Below are 25,866 nucleotides of genomic sequence, written 5' to 3'. Positions count from 1 at the left end.
TGCCTCAAATATAGGTGGTTTTTAAGCCTAGACATGACTATGCTAATGCAATAGTGCTTATATTTGATAGTTACATCAAAAAAGTCTGTGGCTGCTATAAAGCCACTTCACTAGAAGCAAAGCTTTCAGCAAGCCTCCAAATATCCATCCTAGACTTTTGCAAAAATATGCTCGTTTTAAGGCAGGAGCTTCCTTTTCATTTAGCTATAATTTTTGTCACAAATTACTTAGTTTCTAGTTATCCCATTTGTTAGCAGTGCAAATTCAGATGACCTAGTTGATGGGGGTCTATGACAGATGGATTCACATAAGCAATAAATACTTTTTCTCAAGCAATATCCTTGCATATATTAAATAGAATTCTTAATCCACGTGGCAGTTTACACTCCTCATCATACATACATACATACATAAGCTGTGGAAGTTCACCCCTTCTTTCATAATTACAAACACACACACAAACATACACGTACGTACACATGGTGTGAAAAAAAAATTGCAAAGTGCCAGTGCTGGATCTATTTCTTCAAATTCTGGCTCTTCCAAACTAGGCACAGTGTTATTTGCTCCATTTGGGGGAAATTCGTAACTCACTGCTCTTGCTGTGTATTGGCAGCTCCCAATTTCAGTCAGATGTAAAGGAGTTGCTATGTAAATGGATGCTCGTATTGCCCTGCAGAAGTTAAGGAAAGAAAAAATGATGGTATGCTGCTGCCTTTGAAGAGTGTCAGACAGATTGTTAAGCTTGCCGAGCTGGAAAGGAAGGGAGGGAAAGCAAATGCCTTCCCTAGTGTATCTTTCAAGATAAACTCCTGAGTTTTTCTGTTGACAAGAACAGTGAGAGATGTGTGTTAGGCTATGAGGAACTGGAAAAGTTCGTGTTAGGCGAACCTCCCAGACCCCCTTCATGCTGCTCAGAGTTCAAACTGCATTAGCAGGAGAGGGGCAAAAAAATCAAAATTATTCTTTCCACACACACCTTTCTATGGCCATCAGTGCTGTGATTTGCTTGTGATGTCCCCACGGAGTCAGCAGCTGGATCATTGCCCCCTCTTTCATTCACAGGGCACCTCTCTGAAGCTCCTGTGAAAGTATCTTCATGTGACTTTTTTTAATGAAATATGAGCATCAGTTATTTCCTACCATTTGTTTTGCATGGTTTATTTGGTCATTTTGCATGATTTTCGGGTCTTTTACATTTTAGGAAAAGGCAAGCAAGGAAATTAGGCTTGGTAAACCAACCCACCCCTGTGAACCTCAGAAAATATATAATATGCAAGAAATGAGGATGCGCTTACTTTCCAGAAACTTAGAAGTGGTACAGGGCAGTTTGCTCGCTGTTGTCTTGGACTAGGGCGTGCCAGGACTCCTCCTCCACAAAAAGTGCGTTATACCGAGGATATCCCCTTTTCAGTGTTTCACTGCCTGATTGTCTAACATTGTAATGTTCACATTTATTACAGGGAGTTTCTCAAAAAACTCAGACAGAACCATAGAATACTAAACAAGATGATTATCCGTTTTTCTTTCCCCCAAATTAATATTTTGTTACAATTTCCAAGTGCACCTGAATAAGCCCATTATTCTTGATATTCTATAAACTGACAATTGAAAGAAAATTGTATTGACAGACCCTTATTGAACAAAATTGCTCAACAAGAACCATCAAGGAGCAATTGTTCATAGTGAAACTCAACTATAATTAAAGTACTCCAGTAATGAGAAAAGTAATTTCTATTTTTTTTCTTTTTTTTTCAGTTAATGCATTTTTCCCTACTCTGGATTCCAGCATCTGAACTCCTGTATTTGTTAAACAAAAATTGCTAGTTCTTTCTCGGGTGACTAACAAATTGATTCTTTTATTGCATATCCATTTTCTAGGATATCCGAACCAAATGGCTCTTCCAGTTTCTTCTTTCCAGCCTCAGTGCTATTTCTCTGGCATGCCTAGCCTATAAACCCTATAGCTAATACATAATGGCATGTATTTTCTGAGGACAGGCGTTCAAACGTATATGGACATTTCCATTAGGTGGGCACAGAATACTTCAGAACCAAAACATGGATGAGCAGCAAGTAACGTGAATAGTGAGAAAAACTTTCTTGTACTGGTCCATTAGGGTTTAGCTTGAACTGTAGAACTAGGATTAAGTTCTGAGTGTAGGATGTGATAAAAAGGAGGTCTTAATTCTCCACCCTTGCTAAATAACTCATCTCATGCCCAGACGGTCATTATAAACAACTCCAAATATTTTAGCCCTAGAAGTTCAGAAAAGTTTATTTGCATATGTGGTCCTTTTTTTTTCATAATATACACTACTTTGCATATTTTTTTTAAATCTGACTTCAGCACATGCGGTAATTTATTGTAACAGGCATGTAAGTTGAAGCAAGTTGCTGTTCATTACTAACAGGAGCAGAAAGACAGGAAGAGGACAGCTGGAGGAGCCTGGTGGATACACACATAAATGTATTTGTAAATAAGCTGCACACAGTTATTCTTCGTCTCGAGGTGAAAGGAGAAAAAAATAAAACCAAAACTGAACTCCCTCTTTATCCTAGCCTGAAAGCATTGGATATGAAAGCAGATTCCAAATTTTCTGACTTTGTGAGGTGGGAGATGGGGGGAATAGTTAACTTGAATAACATGTAGGGATGGGTTGATCTGTTCTAGGTAGGAAGCCGGTGTACCTTTACCAAATTCAACTTGCTGAAGTACCATTCCCAGACCCAAATACCATGTACGGGAAATAATCTGTGAACTCTGGATTTTACACACCGATATTTAACAAACCCGTTTAGGTGCATTATACAGTTGGTGAACACTGGACAGTTCTGGACTGACTCATATGACTAGTTTGTGTTGCATAGTTATGAGAATTTGACTCCTTCCCTTGAAATTCCTTTTACATTCTCAGAACAGTCTTAACTAAAATTACTAGAATTGCTGGCGCTGCAGATGACTCTACAGTTACAGGAGTTAAGTTTTGGGAGATGAACGCTTTTGGTTTTCCTCTTCATGTGTCAATGTGTTTTCATATTTTTATCTCTTCAAGTAGTATATGAGGTTTGCTGCTTGACCCATCTTCATTGTAACTCTTGGCTTTTGTTCATCTTCTACAACTCAGGGTTGAAGGGAGAAGCTTGAAAATGTATGCCTGCATGTCCTGAAGGTACAAAGCCTCAGAGAAATAAGAAAAAAAGTCATGAGATCACAAAACAGTCACAATGTTAGGTGCAGTGCATCATTTAGTTGTTGGAAACCTGACACATGATGTTTTGTTTTCTTAATTTTGGATTGAGCAACTTGCACGTTACAACCAGAGCTTCCTTTGTGGCTTTCAGAAACGTCAGGAGTGTTGATATGTGGCCTCCACTGCTTCTTGAAATGGGAAATGATGCCTTTCTCATGTGTAGAAAGCAGCGAGATATTCATAAACAATGATGCAGGAGGTGATAACTCATCAGTTTTGTATAGCTCAGAAGTTTAAAGTTTATGTCAACCAAAGGGAAATAAGGGCAAAGTATGTGTGCTCAAATAGTAAATGGAAAAAATACATAAAGGATATTCAAGACATGTTAGAATCGTATAAATATCACAATCAGGCATAGTAATGAATAATCAAAAAACGATCTGATGTTTCAGAGTAGGATTAAAATAATACCTTAACCATGTCATTATACTTATGAAAGACCCAAACCATGTTTTACTGTAACCTTACGTATTCAATTTTTTTATTTTGCTCATTTTCAAATTTCTGTTGTAGCTTGCAGCTTCTAAATGTAACACACCTATGATAATGGGTAAATTCACAACAGAGATTAAGTAAGCATTGTTTCTTACATCCCATAAGTACTTGTTCTGTATCATGGTGTGCTGCATATTGATGAACTGCAGAAGCCCCTGATACACAGACTTAATTTTGTTTAAATTCCTTTACATGCTCTGGGGTCAATAGGGCAAGTGATCCTTGATGCAGTCAGATGCTGTGGACTAATTCTGAACCAAAGAACATCCCTTGCTCTTTCCACAAGAGAATGTATATTCATAGGAACATTTGAAATGTGAAGAGTAACTTAAGGTTGAAATGTCATTAGATTAAGCAAAATATGCTGAAATGCACTTATGAAAAAGTGAGGTGAATTGTTTTGGTTAAACTAACTGGGCAAAAGTATCTCTCTCAAACTGAATCTCAACAGAATCTGGTATTTGTTATGGAATTTTTTTATTGTTCTTTGCTTCAGTGCTAAAGTGAAAGTGCTGGAACGTTTAAGATTGTGAGTGAAATTTTAAGCAATATAAATCTTATGCCAGTATCACTTTAATTGAGTTAATTTTTTCCCCAGAACATATTAAACTAAAACTGAATGCCCACATTTTTTGTGGCTGGTCACTAATAAATTACCTATTCTTACAAAGACACAACTCCGCATTCTCCCTCCTACTCACACACTGATAAAGGCTGCCATTAATGATGGGTTTTCTTGATTTAAGATGGGATGATATAACCTAGTATTTGACATAGGGTGTTTCAAAAGCGATCCTTAAGCTCTGTTCATTGTGCTGACTTGTGATTTGTCATCTCTTAAAACCTCTTTCAAGTCAGCAGAAAGTGGTCCTTACAAGGCGTGGGGATGACAGAACAGTTCCAGGGTACATAACCAAGATTTTGATGCAAACATCAGCTGTTTTATTGATCGGTGGAAGTTGTTGGGCAACTGCCACAATTCGGATAGATTACTTTTTTAGGGTACATGGGTTTATCCCAAGGGCCTAGGCTGGCATGCTGCCCGCTAAGGATCAGGAGAACATGAAGGCAATGCAAAGCCTTCTTGGTGCACTTTTTGCAGATATGGTGGCTCCCACAGCTTTTTCTTGCAGGCTGAGGACTTCTTTTTTGTGATACCTCAGCCAAGCCACTTCAGCTCATCTTCTCTTTTCACCGTACATAGCATGGATTTATGTGTTTATAGGTTAATATTTGAAAAACAGTGCAAAGCTCTCAAATGAGATGCTTCAGACATACTCAGAACAGCTAATGCGACAGCTTTCAGAACTGGCCTACAACCGCACCAGCTCTTTTTCCCCTCCATGTGTACTTCTGGATTCTAATAAGCCATCTCGCCCTAATGGTGAAGACGATTCTTTTTTATTTCTGCTTATAACATGTAAATATAAGCATCAGGAATAAAATGGAACTTTCTTCATCCTTGTTGTATTTGTAATGCTAATAAATATGTAGAAATAGATGATACAGATAAACAACGCAACAAATGGAAACTTGAAGAAATTCAGATTTTTTTCAAAGACGTATGGATAGAAGGTATAAATGTAGGGGGAAAAAATCAAAATTTGGGACAGTTTTTGTATTTCTATGGTATAATTTTAGCCAGTATTTCTCCCTCATTTACCCAACCTCCAACTAGTGACCAAAACCTATTTCTTCTGGGTTTGCCTTCTACTCCACTCCATTTGCTTCTCCATGGAAAGACAAGAACAAGAAAATAAATCATGGAAACAGTGCAGCTGCTTTCTCTTTACAGATCCACTTTTCTTTCCTCAGAGCCTTCCGGAACATCTTTTGTAGGCACACCAGAGGAGTGATGTGAGTTAGGGGTTGCGGAATGCTGGAGACCACTAAAACATCTGTTGTCCAAAGCACATTGTCCCTGTGTCATGGGAGAGACCGGGAGAACTGCTGGCAGTGCAGCACTGTGGCAGGAGAGGAGGGCCAGGGGGGTTGAGATGGTATTTTAGAAGTATACATACAGTCTTCTCCTGGCTTCCAAAACATACCAGCAGATGTAAATTCTTGCCAGTGGGTTACACGGTAGTGAGGGGGAAAGTATTTAATATAAAATTACAAAAAAAAAAAGCTCAGAGAACAATATTTTCAGATTGTGTTGATACAATAAATCTTCTTCAGTAACGGCTATATGGCCATAGTTTACTAAAAAATAGACAGTAACATGCTCATTCATTTTTTTTTTTATGATTCAATTTTGCAAAGGTTTCTTCCTTTGACTAAACTAATTTCAGTAATGAAAAGCGGTATACAGATGCAGAAAAATAGAAAGAGAACTAACAGCAAGATAAGTAGGCTCGATCTGTGTGGTTTCCCACAACAGCAGATGTATATATGTCAGTGCTGTCCTGTTTGCCAACTGGCTTCTGAAGTCTCCAGGAAGGGGTTGGAACTGCAGCTTCTACTTTTTGAGGCTTTTGGAACACAGGTCTTGGGGACCTCCTGTGAAGTAAGTCAGTAACGCAAGTGAGATGGCTGGCCACAGAATTCCCGTTGGCTTCACATGTGTTGATGTGGGCTAACAACTTAAAACCTGGCAGAATGTTTTTCAATGACTTTTACCATAAACATTCATTTTCTTTTTTTCTTTTTTTCCCCCATTGGTTTTGCATTATGGAAAAAAAAATATTTTTTTTTCATTCGCTGAAATTCCTCTGTGATGCGAGCAAATGCATCATTAGGAGGAGGAGGGAAGAAGCTGCAATGCCCTGGCAAGTGGCTCTCTTATTTGAGGCATATGCAATGAATGGAACTAGGGTGAGGTCTAGGAATGCCTTCTGAGCCCTGGACACCTCAGGGGGGGACATGGCTGCGTGTGCTTTGCAGGCTCCTGCGCCCCAGGAGCAATATATTCTTATATGAACTAAAGAGATTTCAACCTTTGCTTTTTTAAGTGGAAGAATAAATATCCTGTTTATGTTCACAGATCTATTCCCATAATGGGTATTAAAGATCCCATTATAAGTAAAGACTGTAGAAATGAACATGTTCTAACTGTATTCTTTTAGGAGGATTAATCTTACATTAAAAATTCATTAAAGTGGGCTTCGCTGCATCATTTAAAATGACAACAGGAGACAACAAGCTGAATATTTTGTCACTGATATGACACTTCAGATTCTCCTCCTTATTCATCGCTCCACCACTCAATTAAATTAAAAATTGCCAAAATCTTCTGTTGTGGAAAAAAAAAAAAACCAAAACCAAAACAAAACAAAAGAAACCCAGAAAGATAACTAAAAATATATATTGTTTGAGTTTTAAATATAATTGTATTTACATTAGTCTGCAATGTGTGGCTTTTTTCTTTTTTGCATTTCTGCTTATTAAAAACAATGTCAAGCAGATTGATCAGTGGAAAATACAAAATTGTAGCATGTTCTGAGGTGGCATGACATCAAGAAAGAGTGTTTGTCATTTATGCTGGTTTTATTTTACGACATCGCAGTACAGCTGGGTGGGAGAATTCCCGTGAAGAACTTTCTTAGGAAAGAAAGCCCACCTTGTCAAAAGCAGTCAGCCTCGTGCCACAAGGTAGTAGTTGCATCAAAGCAATGAATAACCCTTACACCTTCCACAGGTTTAGTCAAGTTCTAAGTAATGAGATCCATGTCTTCCTGCATCACGCCAAGCAGCGATACTGCTCTTGTGTGTTCAATCTGGCTTTCTGAGCTGGTGGGAGTGACATGGATCTGCCAGAGTGACTCCATGTGCAAGGAGGGGAAGCTGCTTTAGCCAATATCCCGCACGCGTGTCAGGGGCAGGATTATTTATAGCTTCATCATGTATAAATATGATAATTTCATATTGTTAAGCATGTAGTTAAATGACAAATTTGTTACAGTAAGATACTGCAAATGCTAAATATACATAGCGTGTAAAATGCTTGTTTAGGGTTAAAACAGAACCTCAGAACACTATATAATTCCTCTACTTTAAAAGTCTATTTTCTCACAGTCCTCCCTAATGCAGCACAGCCGGGTATCTAAAACTGCTGCAAGAATTATTTGTTTGGCTCATTTGATAATTGAATCCATCTTCAAACCTTTTATTTTGTCCTCCCCCAATTCAAACATGAAGTTGTGTCCTCTCCTCCAGCAGCATCTGTTGATTTTCTCTCCTAGATGCTCTTGACCTCTGTCTTCTATGCCAAGTCCTCAGCCCAAGCTGACACCTTTTTCAGTGTCCTTTTTCCATGCCTTCTCCTACGTAGAACTTGACTCTAGAATTAACCTGGTTCTTCTTCAGGTATTTTTCAAGTGTGTATGCTTGTACCTGTGTGAAAACGCTCGCCTGGACTGCTCAAGTCTTTAAACTAGAGCTTAGGTGTCCACCTGTCCGGTGAGGAGCACCCACGCTTCAGAGGGAACTTGTTATTGGTCTCACGCGTGCCTTCTGGTGCATGCTGTCTTCCCTGTACGGAGTCTGTCCTTAAACCTGTTTCTCAAGTAAAGATGTTGATGTTTTGTATGTGTAAGCAATAACAAATAGAGGAAAATGATTCAGGGCCTTCCAGAACTGCATTAGCCTACCCCATGATAAAATAGTCAGAGATTGCTTCTCCATCTGAGACTTCTCTGCCCTCCCCTCCCCACTCCACCCCACCCCCACCCCCCAATTCATTCCTGTCCTTGTTCTGGGGATGAAGAATTCATCTTTCTTAGTACCATGAGAGTAACATGGATTTTCATAATCTAAGTAATAGTCTTTTTTTTGCTTTGTCTAGAGGCAAAAATTTCACTAGGTTAGAAATATCCCACTATTATTTTTCAAAGTCATTTTTTTTAGTTCTCTTTAAAGCGAAAGCAGTATTCTGTATTTGTACAGGGTTCAGCACAGACCTTTCTCTTTCCTGGACTCAAATTGTACCCCAATATAAAGGATAGCATCTGCTCTTTGCAGCTAAAATGAAGCTAACATCAACTACTGTCATCCATAGCCTTGTGTGTTATTAAGAACTTTGTTCTACGCAAGCCCTTGGGTTGGTGCCACCCCCTGACCCTTTGGAGACTGGGCGTCCCAGCCCCAGTCTGCCCCACAGCCTGCCCTTGGGACTGGTGACTTGATCTTCTGGACTGAGGTGCCCAATGTTGGATTCTACCCTTGGATGTGCCAGAGTCAGCTGCTCACCCTCACATCTCAGCCAGCTGCTCCAGAGCCAGCTGCTCGCCCCAGTCCTTCAACCATCTGTGAGCTGGGGAGTCTCTTCATGCAGCCACCAGCAAACCATGGGATCACTCAAGTGCCTCTGCAGGCTACTGCTCTAGGGAAGAAAATTCAGCATTGTGTCTTGGTGACCAAGCACAGCCTGGCTGGGTGGGCTGTACTGACCAGAGGAAAGGGCTCGTTGATTTTCTGAACCTGTTTTTCCTGCACCTTTGGAATCAAGATGTGTCCTACCTTACATCTCCTGACACTTGATGTACTTACATTCGTGAAATGTTTAGAGATCCTTGTATGAAATTTGCAAACCTTTAAAATTATTGGCAACAAATTGTTTGCTGGGAATAGAATCTGTGTGTTACTGCTTTGATGATAAATGTACCTACTGGAATCTGCTGTGTAGCAGAGTTTTTTACTATATCTTCAAGCAACCAAAACAATAGCTGAGACATTTTTGATCTACAGGTACTCCAAAGACAAATAATATGCTGACTAAAATTCTCACTATATTGCCTGTCACAGTCCAGCCTGGAATACATAAATATCTTCAGTGATACGTTAAACTCACAGCCAAAATAGGATCTTTTATCAAGTGCTGGCACACTAAAAGACGAGTGTTTGAGAAGTTAGTGTTAGGATCCAGATTTAAGGTTTTTGCTTAAGATAATCAAGCCATGAAGTTGGGTTCATTTTTGTGGTGTCTCGAGACAATCTTGCATCACATTCATTTGAGATTTAGGGAGGATGGCAAGTGGCACAGACTGAGTCTGTGGGAAGCTATCAGCCCGAGTGACTAAATTTATCGTTCACCAAAATTCCTGAAAACCTGATGACATCCTGATCTTCCAACATACAGCAACCTGTTTGAAGCCAAATGCTGCTTATTTTGGTGTATTTATCCCATCATGCCATTCCCGTGCTATCATGGGGAAGAAAGTGTGGTTTTAAGATAAGGCATATCATTTCAAGTGATTAAAGGAACACATTGAGCAGGTTAAAAACTCATAAACATTATCCAGTGAAAAATACTGAAATCTCTTTTTTAAATCCACAGATAAATGCATATAGATACATTTCATAGTTACTTTAGCCTAGAAGTTCATATTGTTGGTCTGAGCAAAATGAAGTACAGTTTGTTGGAGGCTTTGTGGAGGGAGGAATATTTTGTGAGAGAACGCAGAATTAAAAATTGCTTTGAGTGTGAAAATAATTTTTGTTGAAGGATATTAACCTAAGGAGCATAAAAGATGTTACAAGAGCCTATGAACCTCTAGAGAAACTTACAAAATAGTTTCCAGAAAGTGTAGGGTGCCAGAGGGTTACCAACAGGAAACTAGGGGCACTGGTTTAAAGCTCAATAGCTCCACTTGCCAGTCCCTTCAAATGCAAATCTTCCATAAAGCTGTTTGAATTGTTGATTTACCCAGAAAGAGAAATTTCTGGGTGCCTGACCGAATATACCATCTGAAATCCAGCTTTACATCCCTATTTATTGCAAGATGCTCTTGTCTGCAACAATTTAGAAATTACTGCTTGCTTGAGAGCTCTGCATATGGTAAGATCCTCTAGCATCAGGCTGCCATTTATTTACTTCTTTAGATTAGAGAATATTCCTTTCACATGGGGATGTCAGCCCCTTGACAGCAAGCAAATGGTAAAGGTAAGGGAATCTAGGTCATTCGTGTGCTTGAAACTAAAGAGACTAGGCTATACAACTAGTCATCATTAGCAAGCTGAAGTTAAGAAAACATTGATTTTTAAAATGCTGTGATCTCTAAGAGCTTAACAGTGATTTATCATTTAATGCAAAACCAGGGTATAACCAATGGATGCAGATGAATATAAATTGATTTGGTGGCAGATGCACATCTGCAGCTGAGACCAAACATTCAATTAAAAAATAAAGAAGCTGGTAATTCTTCACGCTTCAGAAAAGCTATCCAAAAAGACTATTAAGGCATCTGAGAATTTTCACACATAAAAAAACGTGCTACTGCACCAATATTATGAAGCACACTGAGGGCCTAAACATGAGGGTGAATACAGAAAGAACCCCAAATTTTACTAGAAGAAATGAGAGAATATTGTGAGGAACCCCAGAAAGACCAGACTGAGCTGCGTGAATGAGCATCACCAGTGTACCAGGAAGGCCAAGTCAACATGCTGGGGTGAACAGAGAAACGGCTCATTCACTTCTTGAAATTCAAGGTTAGCTGTTAACAGCTCAGGAGAAAAACCTGGCTGTGGCTTCTTGTGTATTGTGGACAATTTAATAGATGCTTTCCAGTAGTAACCAAACTGAACAGCAAGTGAGCAGGTACAGAAAGGACAGCTGTGCTGGAACGGCCGCAACGCCCTTCTCCGCTTGCTCACCCTGACCACTGGGGTTGTTTCTCATCCCCTCTTCCAAATAAAGCACAAACATATTTTGAGAGGTGGGGGAAAACAAAAAAAACCAAAAAACAAACAAAAAAAAAAAGCATGAAAGTGGCTTCCTTTGGAATTGAAAAATATTGGAACAGCTGATGTATTGAGAACATGAAATGGGCAGATTTATGGGGTCACCACTTGGCACCCAGAGACGGGCGTGCTCGGCGGAATGAAAGTTGGCATTTTTAAGATGTTTTGCCTGCTTCCTAATCTAACATACTTGTTCATTACATGAGTTTTGCATATATTAGAATGGCTCCTTTGTAATATTAACAATTCTTAAAAAGTTCTCACTGTGTAGCCTGATTAATGTGTTAATTGGGCCTCTCCTGTCAAGCAGTTCCAGGTAGTTTATTCCTGGGTATCAACAGGGAAATAGTATTTAGTTAAGCACCCAGTTTAAAAGTTCATCTTCGGATTTGGATATTCTTTTAAGAAATAAATGTCATGTGTTATTCTTCTTCAATTCGGATATGATCCCACCCTGGAAGCCTACAGGAAGGCTGTGCTAGTTAAGCAAACCTTTGATTTGAGTAACATTGTGTATGTTATGTATGTACAGACATAGGAATTCAGAGTTTTGCTGGATTATACACACCCAATACACGCACCCCCCTCTAGGACAGCTTTTTTGTGACATTCCCTTCTATCTTTCTATCTGTATGCCCCTAAATCATTGAGATATTTTTTTTCTTTGAGAAGGAAAGTGTAGCACTGCATTTATAAATTCTTGGACATGGTTTATGAATTTTATTTTTTTTTAACTCAAATATATCCCAAAATATTACACAGCAAATGTTGCTATTTGGAAAGAGCAGGCGCTTCTTTGGTCCTTTTTAAGGGGAGGAAAAACTGGAGCAAACAGTGTGCATTCAGCTAGTCTAGTACCACACACAAACAAAAAAAATAATTCTTAGAGAATAACACAGGGAATTGTGTTTGTGATATAAATGAGGATTTTGCAAATATGTAACGTATTTAACTACTGTGAATAATCTGTGCATAACAGCTGGAATCATAAAAGCCCCATAATATGTCTATATTCCTAATGTGTATATTTGCTGTTTTGCAGGCAGACCAGTAATGATTGTAGTTGAATACATGGAGAATGGATCCCTTGACTCCTTTCTGCGGGTGAGGTATCATTTTCTGATGACATTTGAATAAGACACCATTCTAGGTTAAGATTTTAAATCATTTATCATAAATTAATTTCTACATAATGTTATTCATGGATTTTTAGTGAAGAATAGAAGCATTTTCCCCAGGGCACATTTCGGAGGTACAGTGATACATTAGAGCATGTCTGGAAAAAAAGAAGATTTAAACTTAAGAATATAATTGATTTCTTCTACAAAAGTAGTTCCCATATTTAGCAAAATGAATTTCAAATAGTGTTTTTCTGAAGAAAAAGATAAATTGAATCACAAACGCCTAGCCTTATGGAACCGGTTCATTTTTCTCGATCACCTTCAAAAATACTTTGTTATGATTTTTTTGGTTGGTGAAGTGTAGAATAGACTCAGTAATTGATTTATAATTATGTATGGTTACTTGCATTTAACAAATTGAATTAGAAAACAGTTCATGGGTGAAATGTCCTGACATTAATTAACCCCCAAAGGTCACAAACAAACATTAAAGAAGGGCTACAGAAAGCATGAATAATAAGTTGGCACGATTGTATTGAATTTTTCTTAGAAAAGCAGAAGGAAAGCATGGACCCTCCTAAGCTAAATTTATCCTAAAATAGTCTTTTTGTTAACAGAACCTTTGGAAATTCTCCGGAGGCCTACTGACATAAGACCCTGTGTGAATAATTTGATTGTCAAGTATTTCAAATTCATCTTAAAACCTTGCCAGCTCCATCTTGCAGAACAGTTGAGCTGGGGTTGTAGGCAAAGGTTGGGATGGAGGGTAGGGGAACTGTGGGTTTGTGAAGTTGGTTGAAAGGGCATCCCAAGTGCAAAGGTGGTCAATAAGGAGCTGTGAAAATATTTGCATGAAAATCTAGATGATGGTGATTCCAGGATGTGTTGATAGCAGGACGAAGGAACTGCTAAGAGAAAAGAGTGGATAGGCAGAGGGGAAAAAACAAGCAACGCTTTAGAAAGTCTTAAATCAGAGAGAGGGAAATAAAGTCAAAGAGTACTTGTTTGATGGTGTGCTGAGAAAAGAGGTAGTCACAAGAGAAGAGCATCTGGAACAGAGGATACTGCCCTGAAAGCACATCAGAGCTATTGTCTTAGCTATTTCTAAACATAGTTTTTAGCTATTTCTGAACATAGTTTCTCCCTTCCTTTTGCTTTTGAGTATTTTATAGCAATCTAACTCTAATATTTCTTCTTGTCCTCTTCACCAACTCTCCCAAATATTTATTTTTTTAATTTTCCTTTGTCAAGACACATGACAGATACCTGCTGTGTTGTCAGAATCACCAGCACCACAGTTTATGGTGAGAATTTTCAGATTTCTCCAAGTCAGGTTATTTTTCTGGAGAGTCTGACTTCTTCAAGTTCTTAAAAACTGGGCAGGTTTAAAAAATCACCCCCTTTGCCTTTCTAGCTCATCCCTCCATACACCTGCAGCAGACAGACTGCCACTGGTTTGAATACCTGGGCCTTCCCTGGGCTGTCATTTTCCATCAGTGCCACAGGAAAACTTGCCTGGGCCTGAAACTCCGCACTGTGCACACACGTGTGTGTGTGTGTGTGCAGAGTTTCATAGAAGAGAAGAAAACCAAATACTGAGCTAATTCATGAGAGAGAATTACTTTTCTCTGATTTGCTCTAGTGTGATAGCCATATTCCAGTTTTTCTTCACATGTATTCATTTATCAGAATAGTAACTACTTATTAGGATACATTAATAGAAACCGACATCAGCAAAATTGTGATGTTACTGTGAAGCAATACTTCTCACATTGCATCAGATGTATTTGTAAGCAAAACTGCTGGGGGGGAATGTGAGCTAATCATTTCTGCAGCTGGTTTCCTTGTGTATTATTTTACAGTTTCAATTAACGCTTCAGATACAGTTTATTCTTCTAAAATGCTTTCTAAAAGGACTTTAGATAATATTCAGCATCCCAAAGCACTGTAGATATGTCATCAGCATTTCTGTTAATAATTAGCAAAGCAAATGGCTGCAAAATAACCTATTTAAAAAGAAATCCAGCTGCTTCATTAATAACAGTTGTTTCCTGCAGATAGAAGTCGACACTTTTAAAAGCTTTTGTGAAGATACAAAGAAGCAGAGAGGGTTTATCTCTAGCAATGCTAATGAAAGGTGTTCAGTGAATATAACAATTCTTATGTGGTGAGATATTGAAGGGCTTATAGGGTAGTTGATCTTACTTATTATTTAAAGGAATCACTCGTTACAGTGCAAAGTGTTTTCACAGAGAGGGGAGAAAATCCATTTCTCATCAGAAGGAATATTTCCCCACACATGGCAACGTGCAAAAGTTCACCAGCACATCCCTCCAACCCGTCCTTCTCCAAAAGCCTGCAAAAATGGGTCAGTCTCACCGTTTCAAAATGAAACTCTGTGTGGGTGTTCCAGAAGAAGGACTCTTCATGGAAGACATTTACCACCACCCTCTTCACAGCCTTGGTGGGATATTAGCTTTCATGCCAGTATGAGTCACGTCAGGAATCACAAGCTCCAAGTAAAACTCCCCTTGACCTTTAAACCTTGAAATCTTAATAGCCTTTACTTCCTTGCTTTACAGACAGGAAAGTAAAGCACTGAGGTGTTATCTGCACATTATTATGCACGAAGTGTGGGGCAGAGAATAAAACTGAAATCAGTTCCCCCGCATCCCAGGCCAGCAGCTTACACTCATCCCTCATTTCATTTAGTGCTGTATTTTGGTTGCAGTATGTGACCAAGTCCCCAAACCCGTGCCTTACTCTCTGCTATTTGCATTAATTGAACAGTAAACTCAGCTAGATTACGTCTGTCCACCCCACAAAATATCCTGTGTACTGGCTGCTAACTTCAAGCTTGGGGGTAAAAAAATTAGGCCTGCATTTGCAATATGAAGATGCTTCAGATATATCCTTAGTGGAAAGGCATCAGGTAATTAGAGCCAATTCCATAAAATGACAGTAATTAATTACAGTGATTGTGCACCACCAGACAGACTAAATAGCTGGAGACACTTGACACTAAATTTTCCTCAGAAATCCTGTATTATTTTTGCAATTATATATAACTAATTTCCATAAGATGAAACTCAGTTATCTTTTTTTTTTTTTCCCTCATATGAGATTGAGGCATGCAAGCTAATCATCCCACAAAAGTATACCTGATGTTGGCTGTCAATGAAATGGTCATTTGACCAGAAATAAGGTACATGTGACTTCATTTCTGGTAAGATCTGGAGAGATTTCTCTGAAAAAGAACATGAGCTTCCAGCTTAGTATTTCCCAAGGGGCTGGAGGATCCTTTTCCAGTATTACTCCAACAGCTGCCAGATAGAAGTAGTCTGTGCTTGGAAAGAATTGGGAATTTAGGAGATCCAGGTGCCATCTACCAGCTTCACAGACAGGATGGGACACATTCAGTCACCTGCCTGTGTCACAGAGATCCTAGCAGTTACTCACTCTGCAAGCATACGAGGGAAATAATAAATACACAAAGAGTGGAAAGGGCAGCTATCTGTGCTGATAGAAAGATGTCCTTGGTAATTAGATGGGATAATTGCAGTCAGGTATATTTGTTCAGGCTTGTTGATGCAGACTACAGAAGAAATAACATGAGAGACAACCGAGAGAGACGCATAATCAAAAAAAGATTTTAAAAGCCTAAAAACACAAAACCGTTTTAGCAAGCGGTTTCCCACTGCTGCAGGTCTGAGATGCCGGTTCTTTGAGCCTGGCCACAGCTGAGCAAACCCCACGAGTACCGAACCACTGCTTGGTGATCCTTCAGTCTTTGTACATGACATAAACCCAACCCCATTTTGCGGAGGGCAGAGGGACATGGATGCCACCTTGCACCCGAGCCTGTGTAGCAGGTCAGAGGGTGATACAGTACTGCAGCCCAGGTCTGAATCCCAGTTTCACTCCCTCACTGTTTGTGCTGGACACCACAATATTTCCCTCCGTCTTGCCTGGCAGATGATTGCAATAATTCCTGTAAAAGCCCTTTGCCCCGAGGCTGGTCCCTTCACCCTGACGTACCCTCCCCTGCTTAGCCCGCTCTCCAGATGCCTCACAAACTTATGGAGCTGCTAAGAGTTAAGTCTCATCTAGTGTTTTCACAGCTCCATCTAAAGGGTCATTCTTGGCTAAACCAATCGGATTTAGCATCAGATAGACAGGAACGGGGTGATGAGGAGGCTAGGTGGCTTGTGTGCTTGGGGGGACTACTGCTTCTTGGGTTCTGTTGCCCAGAATGATACCTGGCGAGCATCTGTGGGCTGTGGCCTCTGCTCAGCCTCCTCGTGCATCGTTCGGTATGGCCACGGATTTACACCACAGACCAAGAACGCATCTAGAAGCTGCCTTCTGGGGACGTTTGGTTGTGTCTGGCTATGTAGAATCACGTGAAACAAACCCAAAAACTGTCAGCAGAGTAATTCTTTCTAAATAATTCAGTATTTGCCTGCAGCTGCAGGCTGCCGGACCGCTGTCAGTGGGTTACCCCTGCCCCGTGTCCAAGGCATGCTCACCACAGTCAGCACAGTGAGGCAGGCGCCAGGGACGCAGCAGTATCAGCTGCAGGCTCGCGTATGCACTGCACCGTACTTACTCACCCTGCTTTATTCAGAAGGGAACATGCACTTACCAGGGGTCAAAGTGGGAAAGCAAGCTCCTCGGGCTTTGCAACATTTTCTCTTAACTGTACCCTGAAAAGACAGATGTTAAAGTCTGAAAGGTGCTCCGATCTTGCCCAGTTTTATGAACCTCAGCTGTAGAAGGAAGGGATTCGTTTACCTAGGGTAATCACAGGGTCACCTTGCTTTCTTCATTGTCACTTTGCAATAGTAATGCTCCTCTTCCTGCCTAAAACCTCGTGACTGATATATTTCCTTTCACTTCAGATAATTAAAATACTTGCCAAAAAAATGTTAGCTTTATTTACAGGCATGCATAGTAGGTAGAAATGCTGTGAAGTATATTTTGTTCTTCCAACGAAAATATTTTCTAAAGATTCTACAAAAATATGCTTAACTGCCTTAGAGCACTAACTGGAGCAGACTTTACAGCAAATGAAACCCTGGAATTAATCACCAAATTTTAATCCCTTGAGGCCTGTCTAGCAAAGGCTCAGATAAGTGTAAAAATGTGTGGAAAAAAATGTTCCTAGAAGGAGAAAATATTATGATATATTACTCTTTGATGCAGTAATTGTTATGAAGTTACTCTCAGAGCAGCTTTGCTATCAGGCTCGCCCTTTTTTCAACTAGAGTTTTGATGCTGCAGCAGACACCTACATTTAGTGAGTTTGGAGGAAAGGGAGAAAAGAGAAAAATGAAGACTTGTAGAAAGTTCTACAAAACAATGTTGTAAAGTATATGTTGTATATCCATCAAACATGGCCTCACTAGACAGAGTCTTCTTTGGAGAAAAGAGGCCAGATGGCCTTTCCTAAATCTAATGGTTCCTGTTATTATTTATCTGCATCCAGAGAGGGAACAACATTAGAGCTCATAAGTAATACTTCTCCTTTTGCTTTCACACACAGAGTTCATGGGCACTTTTATTTATTGGAGGCACGTTCCTTTCCTGGTAGGATAAAGGTGGCATTTCGCTCTCAAAAATGACTGTAAAGAAGAAAACCTGCACCAGAGACTGCCGATTCCAGTATTTTTTTCTAAACCAAAAAACAAACTGAGCAGTTAGAAACTGAGTTTGAATGAACGTGTTGCTTAGTAGGGAAACTGTAAGCAGGGTGTATTTACATGATCAAACATTACGCTAATAAGCTGTCGCTGATGCTACAAAGCCAACATTTATTCTCAAGCAATGTTTTACCTCACTAAAAGGAGGCAGACAACAGTATCTCTGATACTGTTGTGAGAAGTTTATTTAGAAATGCTGGGTATTTTTAATCACTGTAGATATTCTTCCTACTGAGCAACAAGAAATATATTACAAACTGTCTTGTATTTCAAGCCAGAAAGATTTTGATAGGTTATGTGGACTCTTTATCCACAGTGTGATCTTTATCTTTGTGAATTTGTGGAGAATACATAAGAAACCGGGAGATCAAAACAGAGCCAGTGTTATCCATGTCTTTAAAAAGAAGGGAAAAGAGAAGCCAAGAAATTACAGGCCAGTCAGCTTAATGTCAACCACTGTAAAATTTCTGGAACAAATTATCAAAAAAGTATTTATAAGCACCTTAAAGATAATGGTGAGAAAAGTATGAGCCAACATGGATTTGTCAAGAACAAATTATGTCAAACAGTGGTTTCCTTTTGTAACAGGGCATGGGCTTTGGGGTATGGGAGAAACAGCTGGTATCAGAAACCTGGACTTTAGTAAAGCTTTAAAACTCTGTCACACGAGAACCTTGTGAGCAGCTAGAGAAATACGGTCTTCATGAGATTTCTCTGAGTGGACACCGTACTGCTATGTACCGTGTCAAGAGAAGGGAGTTTGGTTGGAAAGATATATGAAGTAGGGTTGTTTGGCAGTCTGTGTTTTCCCATATTTTCATTAACCTTCTGGATCCTGAGACTGCGACCAAACTTAGAAAATTTTCAGGCAATGCAAAGCCGAGTAGGACCACAGGCAGACAGCAGGACAGAGCTAGAATTTAGAATCATCCCAACAAATTTAACAAATAATCTAGTAATTAATTAGTTTTAAAAAGTAATTAGAAATAAGTAAGGATGAGGGCACAATACTCCACTGAGACTGGTATAATCAGCTAGAGAGAACAGAGAAGAACTGCTCAGAAATAAGTCTGCTGGAAGAAATGACTCGAGAGGTTGCAGTAGGTCAGGGGCATCACGTTCCTGTGAAAATGGCAAATACCACAGTGGAATCCAAAACCAGGAGTATCCCCTGCAAGGTCTGTCAAGCAGCTTCTCCGAGGAGATGCTACTTCCATTGACGAGGTCTCAGAGTACTGTGTTTTGTTTGGACCTTAATGCTTCAGGAGCTGTATGGAGTAGGTGGGAAGAGTCCACAACACAATCAAAAATAATAGTTGCCAAGCAAATGGGACCTGTGGACTGAGCCTGTGTTAAGCCCAAAGAAAAGAGCAAGAGAGATATTTAGTCTTCATGGGCATAAAAAGCAGTGGCAAAGAGGAATTGAAATTTGTGCCAGTCAAAGTGCCAGGCTCAAGGGAGGCGTCTTATTGAAGCGGGCATCTTATTTAAGATGGGGTATAGAGTGGGTAGGATAAGAAATACTGGGCCTAGCAGCCTTTATGTGCAGGTTAGAAAAGCATGTCGGGGTGACACAGGGCAAGGAGATGATCTGATCCCCCGTCAAAGTCCCGTCCCGCTCCGTGATTCTCTGGCGGCTATATTCCAGTGCACAGAGTGGGCAGGGACACCTGGCTATTCCAGGGCATCCCCTTCTTGTTGCCATAGCTGGGTAAGGAATACAGGGTCGGGGGCTGCAAGGTTACCGCTGCTGTTCTCTCCAGATTTGAGGGTGACTATTGCATCCTAAAATAAGCTTTGGAAGAGCTTCATCTTGCAACACTTTTTTTAATAATAAAAAGATTTCCCGTATTTTTAATGGCTGAAGAGGCACTTAGATTCTTGTGTAGGATCACTCAGTAGCATTTAAAATGAACTAACATCATTTCGGGTTTTTTTATGTATTATATTTAATGAGATTACGTATTGCTAATTGTATGGAAGCCTGTTAGCAGTTGATTAAAGAAGAAACTGACAGCTGACCTTATTCAGTACCAGCAATACAAAGCTGAGTGAGCCACGTGATAGGATGAAGCATCAGTTTATACTTCCAGGAGATACCAAGTTACAACTTGAATTTTTGCATGACAGAATAGTAACAACAAATGCACAGCAAAAACTATTTCTTACGTGTAGTGACCAGTAGGAACTGTCACTGGTGAATATGATTTAGGTTAGACGCAGACACACTATTTTCAATGCTATTCTCCATCTAAAATAAGATCTAAATCAGCTGCAGTAAAATATTTAGACCTATAGCAAATTCTGTATACATCTCAGAATATAAAGGCATAAAAGTGCTCTGACTTATAGGGCAAATAAAGGAGTGGATTTTAGAGTAGATAAAAGTCCAGAAACCATACAGAAAAATTCAACAACCACGCCTGCAAAAGGTTGCTCAGCTGTAAAATGGAAAGAATCTTCTGAAGAAGAAAAATGCCAAGGGCTTGTAGAAGAGCACTGAACTAGCGCACGCTGGAGCTGGAAACTAGAGCGTAAAGCAATGTGAGAAACTTGGGATATCATCGTTCCTTCCCCCAGCAACTGACCCTCCTCACCAGCCTGTTATATGTCAGTGCTATTGAATGGCCTGTAACAGGAGGAGGACATTTCATGCACATAAGGTTTTCAAAAGCAAACTGCAGCTGAATGAAAAACATTTTTTTCAGGCTGTTCGCAGTGCCCCATAAATGCAATGGCAACTACTCAGATATTGCATCTATACTCAGCTGTTGAGAAAAGTTTATTTAGCAAAGCCGTTAAAGCCTGATTAAAATTTGATGGGATGATAGGATAAATGTGCTAAGTCCACTGAGGTCTGAATTGCTGCCAGTATTGATTAACACCCTTAACACCCCAGTGGGAACCCTATCAAAAGTGCATTTCAAATCTAAATCATGGGAATCAAAAGAAAGCCCTGGGATCACAACCACCATATCATTCAGATGAGAGTTTTATGTCCCTATATGACAATCAAATGAAACGAGATCATGGAAAGCTGCCAGAGGACTGGTTAGGCTCACAGATGTACGTGGGGATTTACAAATGCTGAAGTTACGAAGGCAGATTCGTACCTGGTATAATTTCATCAACTTTGTTGAATTTTCCCAGGGTTAGATATGGCCTATAGTCTCTATCCTGATCAGTTTAAATCAGACAAATATTTTGATATATTGCAAGATAACAGTTTCTAGACCGTAAGGGAATACAACTGGCAGGGAAACTGATGCAAAAGTGATTACAGAGAGACTTGAGAGGCACAAGACTGTTTTGCCGACAGGAAAAATGTAGTTGTTCCAATTGTAAGGCTGGCAACGAAACAATATAAAACCAAGGGTGAGAAGGGACAGAGGAGAACAGATGCAGAAGAGGATTCAGAGAAAAGAGAATTACAGAGGCAGAAGGAGGACAGAAGAAAATCGGAACTGGTATGTTAGCAAGTCTGTCATTTCTTTAAAGGTGGAGATAAAGCAGCTTGAACTTTTTGTGTCAAGGCAGAAGCCCAAAGAAATTTGAAAGAAGGAGGGCGAGAATGGCAAAAGCATGAGATTGTTTTTAAATTAGGTGTTTCTGCTATACTGGTAAGGCAAATACTGAGATTGGGAAAGAGCAGGAAAAGGTTACGTTTTATGAAAAATCAGTCAAGCACGGTCTAGATTTGAAAGAGCACAAATTAAAAAAAGGAAGGAAGGAACGCTTGCGATCCAAGGGGATAAAAGGCTAAGGGAGGTGTTGCAGATGACTCGGGTTTGTTGAAAGAATGGAGCTGTTAATGATGAGGAGGAGGAGGTAAAATCTATAGGTTTGGGGGGGTGGTTTTCTTTGGTGCTTTGTTGCAGGGACTGGGGGGGGAGGGCTTGGTTGGTTGTTTTGCAAAAGTCAGTCTTGGGTGCTTTGTTCCAAACCCTAATTCTGGAGTTAACTAAAAAATGTTATCCATACAGGGTAAGTGTGAAGAGTATTAACTCTTTGCAACCAGCTTAATAAACTTTGAATCAATTGAGCCTTTAGAATTATTAAATTCTCAAATCCCTTGTAGCTTCATTACATGAGATATAAGATGGAGTTCATGGCCTTCCTTTATTGGAAGACTTCAAGTATGTAAGAATATTTTAAATTTTTATTTTTTTTTTGCCTCTCTGCTAATTGCTAGATGGAAAGCCTTTATTGAAAACATCTGTCACTGGCATGTTTTGGACTCTGGGAGGTTCCCCTTATTGTTGTGGTGGGGGCAGTGCTAGGAAATATCATGGGCCGGTAACAGGGGATGGCTTGTTGTGCAAGGGCTGCTTGTCACACCTGTGCCTCCACCCTCAGCTGAGCCTTGTCTGCAGAACTGACTGCTCACAGGTGGCTCGTATGGACACAGCAAAGGAAGAGGGTTGCTTGTAGATGTGACATGATTGTTTGGAGGGGTCTGCTAGCACTTTTACCTGGGTAATTTAGAGACAAAAAAGGTCCAGAGCACTGATGCAGGAGGAACGGTGAGGACTTGTGATAGGACAAGAGGTAATGGCTTTAAACTAAGAGGGGGTAGATTTAGGTTAGATAGTAGAAGAAATTCTTTCCTCTGAGGGTTATGAGACACTGGCACAGGTTGCCCATAGAGGCTGTGGTTGCCCCATCCCTGGCAGTGTTCGGGGTCAGGTTGGATGGGGTTTGGAGCAACCTGGGCTAGTGGAAGGTGTCCCTACCCATGGCAGGGGGGTGAAATGAGATAGTCTTTAAGGTCCCTTCCAACCCAAACCACTCTGTGATCCTATGAATGTTCCAGGGGTAATGTTGCTATGAGTCAGTCATAAATGCTGGTTTTAAAGAAGTCATTAAACATGCTTTGTTTGGAGAAGTTTGTAAGGTGGCTGTGGTGCTTGGCTACTGATGGAAGCGCGGTCCCTTATATACAAGTGTTGCTGAGGGGTATGATGAGCTGTGAGGTTTTCTAGATGAAAAGATGTGTTAGCATCTGAATTTTTGCATTCTATTACATTGACTTAGAATAGCAGCTTGGAAGCCTAACCATGTGGCAACCATGCGTATCTTCCTTTATCATTTTCTTTCTGGGTTTTGTCATGTTATAGCAGTACTGGTCAACGTTAGCCGTAATGCAGGTTTTCATGTCCTGCTGCACTTGGGCTTTTCTTCCAATGGATTTTATGAAATGAACTGAAAGAGTTTCAAGATACTCTGCAAGTTCTACAAATTGCAGAATCCACATTGTCTCTGCCTTTTCTGTTTGCTGCATTTGCCTGTCTTTCTGTATATATCCAATAGAGTTTAACTGAATAATAGTGACTTCGGGAACTTGTTCCTCCAACTTCTTTACAGGCAAACAACTTTTTAAGTTTAGCAGCCTGTTGTGCACAATAAATGGCTTATCACTTAAGAATATGTAATCACTTGATCAAGTAGAGGTATAACATACATTAGAGGCAGCTTTATTATTTTTAGATAGATTAATAATAGGAGAAGCAAGGAACAGCACACTTCTCCATGTCTGGGGTTTTGTGGTTTGTTGGGGTGGGGGTGGTAACATTCATTATATCCAAGTACTAATTCCCTGTTTCTTTAAATATTTATATACTGACTAGCTCGATATAGCCGCCAAATCACTGAATCATGATGGAAATGCTGAAACACTTTGCTGATCAGGGATAGAGTTAAGCATATCCATACAGTTCAGCAGGTTGCTTTGCTGAATCTAAGGAATTTACTGTAAACTTCTCTACAAAAATTATCTTGTTTAGATGTATGAGCAATAGAAATGTCCCAAATGCTGATCAGGACGCTGCTAGTTGTCTGTAGCCCAATGCTGAAGGTGTTGAAAGAGAAAATGGAAAGTTAACTTGCTAGGAAGAGCTGGTTGCTGTTGTTTGGCTGTTCCCACTAACTTAAAAGCCTGGCTCACTGAATTATCCATGAGAAGCTAAATGTCTGCCAGCTGAGGTCACGGAAACACTGCTGTGAGCGGTCTGCTGCAAAGGATAGAGAGGGCAGACCTAAACCGTGGTCACATTTGTGCACAGGTACTCGCTTGGTCCGCACTGCCCCTTAATTCAGGAGCCTGCTGGTGTAGGGGGCACCGCAATATTAACTGTAATACTGCAGGTGGGAAACTGAGGCCCACCGAGGCTGACCAGGATGGACAAGTGTGGTTAACAACATAACTCTTACTTACATGTTCAACTCCAGTAGACTTCAGCAGGAGTTAAGCAGCTTAATGCATTTGTGGGTCTGAGATTAATGGGTTTAGCGGGCCAGGAAGACTTTGGAAAAGCTACATAACCCCTGAAATTCAACCCAAATCTCCATTTTAATCCAGTGTTCAGAGACTATATGGTGTTAGGTGCAGAACAGGCGTAAGGTAAAGCCCAGCCTTTTTCCAGGTTTGTTGTGGGTTTTGGTGTTTGTTTGTTGTTTGTTTGAAAAAACCAAACAAACCCCTTAAAAAAGCAAGGAGTGAGGTAACAGTAGTACCTTGTGCAGACAATAAAGCTGAGGCAATAAGAAGAGGGGGCGTTTGTTTCTGGAGGCCATGGAGTAAGAAATGAAGAGAGGAGTTTTTTGTGTGCATTGTCGTTCTTGTATTAAGAAATAATGTTAGGGGAAAGTGTTCTTAGTAACTGAAGATAAAAGACATTAAATGCTCTCAGTAGATGGATCGTGGAGTACGTGAAAATGTGGGAAAAAAGGGAGATAAATTGCACAATGGGAGATTAGATAGCTTGCACTTTGATCAAGTTAAATACTGGGGAAAAAGCAAGCTTGCAGTGGGAAGATTGGCTGGATGGGTTACAAGTGTGTTTTAAATATGAGCTGTAGTTAATATCACTAGTACAAATGTAACAAAAAGAGCTGGATTTTTTTGAACTTGCTCCTTTACTTGCAGAAGCACGATGGCCACTTCACAGTCATCCAGCTGGTTGGCATGCTGCGGGGGATCGCATCTGGCATGAAGTACCTCTCAGACATGGGCTACGTACACCGCGATCTGGCAGCCCGTAACATCTTGGTCAACAGCAACCTCATGTGTAAAGTCTCTGATTTTGGTTTGTCGCGAGTGTTAGAGGACGACCCTGAAGCAGCTTACACAACAAGCGTAAGTTTGTCTTATCTAATTTGAACAGCTGATTGCCTTGTGCCTCTTCTGTTCTTTATTCCACTCCCAGATTTGTCTGGGCCGTAGGAATTCTAGCTCGGGTTGGCTTTGTTCCATTCTCAGCCAGCGTTGCTTAATAGCACTGCCAGGGTGTTGAAGGGACTTTGTTTTTATTTTTGGTGGTGTAAGGATTGTATAAAACCTTTGGCAAAAGCACTTTAAGCAGATGTGGGGGTACAAGTGGGAGACCTTTCCCATTCTTGTTTGGGTTTTCTATTGGGTTTTTGTTTGGTTTGGGTTTTTTTTTCCCCGCATAGTTGCCCTTTCTGTTACCTGGTGTTCATTGACAAAGAGATGTTTTTAAAAGAGAAGGATGGGGACAGAGAGAATCTCACCTGTTCCACTGATGGAAGCATGGTGGCAAGCCTTGTATTCATAAATAAAAATTTTCATTTTATTTCACTTGGGCTTAACTTCTA

At 40.1% G+C, this 25,866-nt stretch overlaps 1 protein-coding gene across 2 annotated transcripts in view; it reads left to right on the top strand.

Moving 5' to 3' along the window:
* EPHA6 (EPH receptor A6) overlaps positions 1 to 25,866 on the top strand; it is a 513,653-nt gene that overhangs the window by 431,232 nt on the left and 56,555 nt on the right. For both annotated transcript variants that reach the window (XM_037378259.1, XM_037378258.1), the window contains 2 exons: positions 12,472 to 12,533; positions 25,178 to 25,387. In XM_037378259.1, coding sequence (XP_037234156.1) covers positions 12,472 to 12,533; positions 25,178 to 25,387 — 272 coding nt within the window. The remainder of the gene's footprint in view (positions 1 to 12,471; positions 12,534 to 25,177; positions 25,388 to 25,866) is intronic.

Source organism: Falco rusticolus, chromosome 2 (assembly GCF_015220075.1).
Source record: "Falco rusticolus isolate bFalRus1 chromosome 2, bFalRus1.pri, whole genome shotgun sequence".
Taxonomy (NCBI): Eukaryota; Metazoa; Chordata; class Aves; order Falconiformes; family Falconidae; genus Falco; species Falco rusticolus.
Note: the sequence above shows the minus strand (reverse complement) of the source record. Positions and strands in the feature narration are given on the sequence as shown.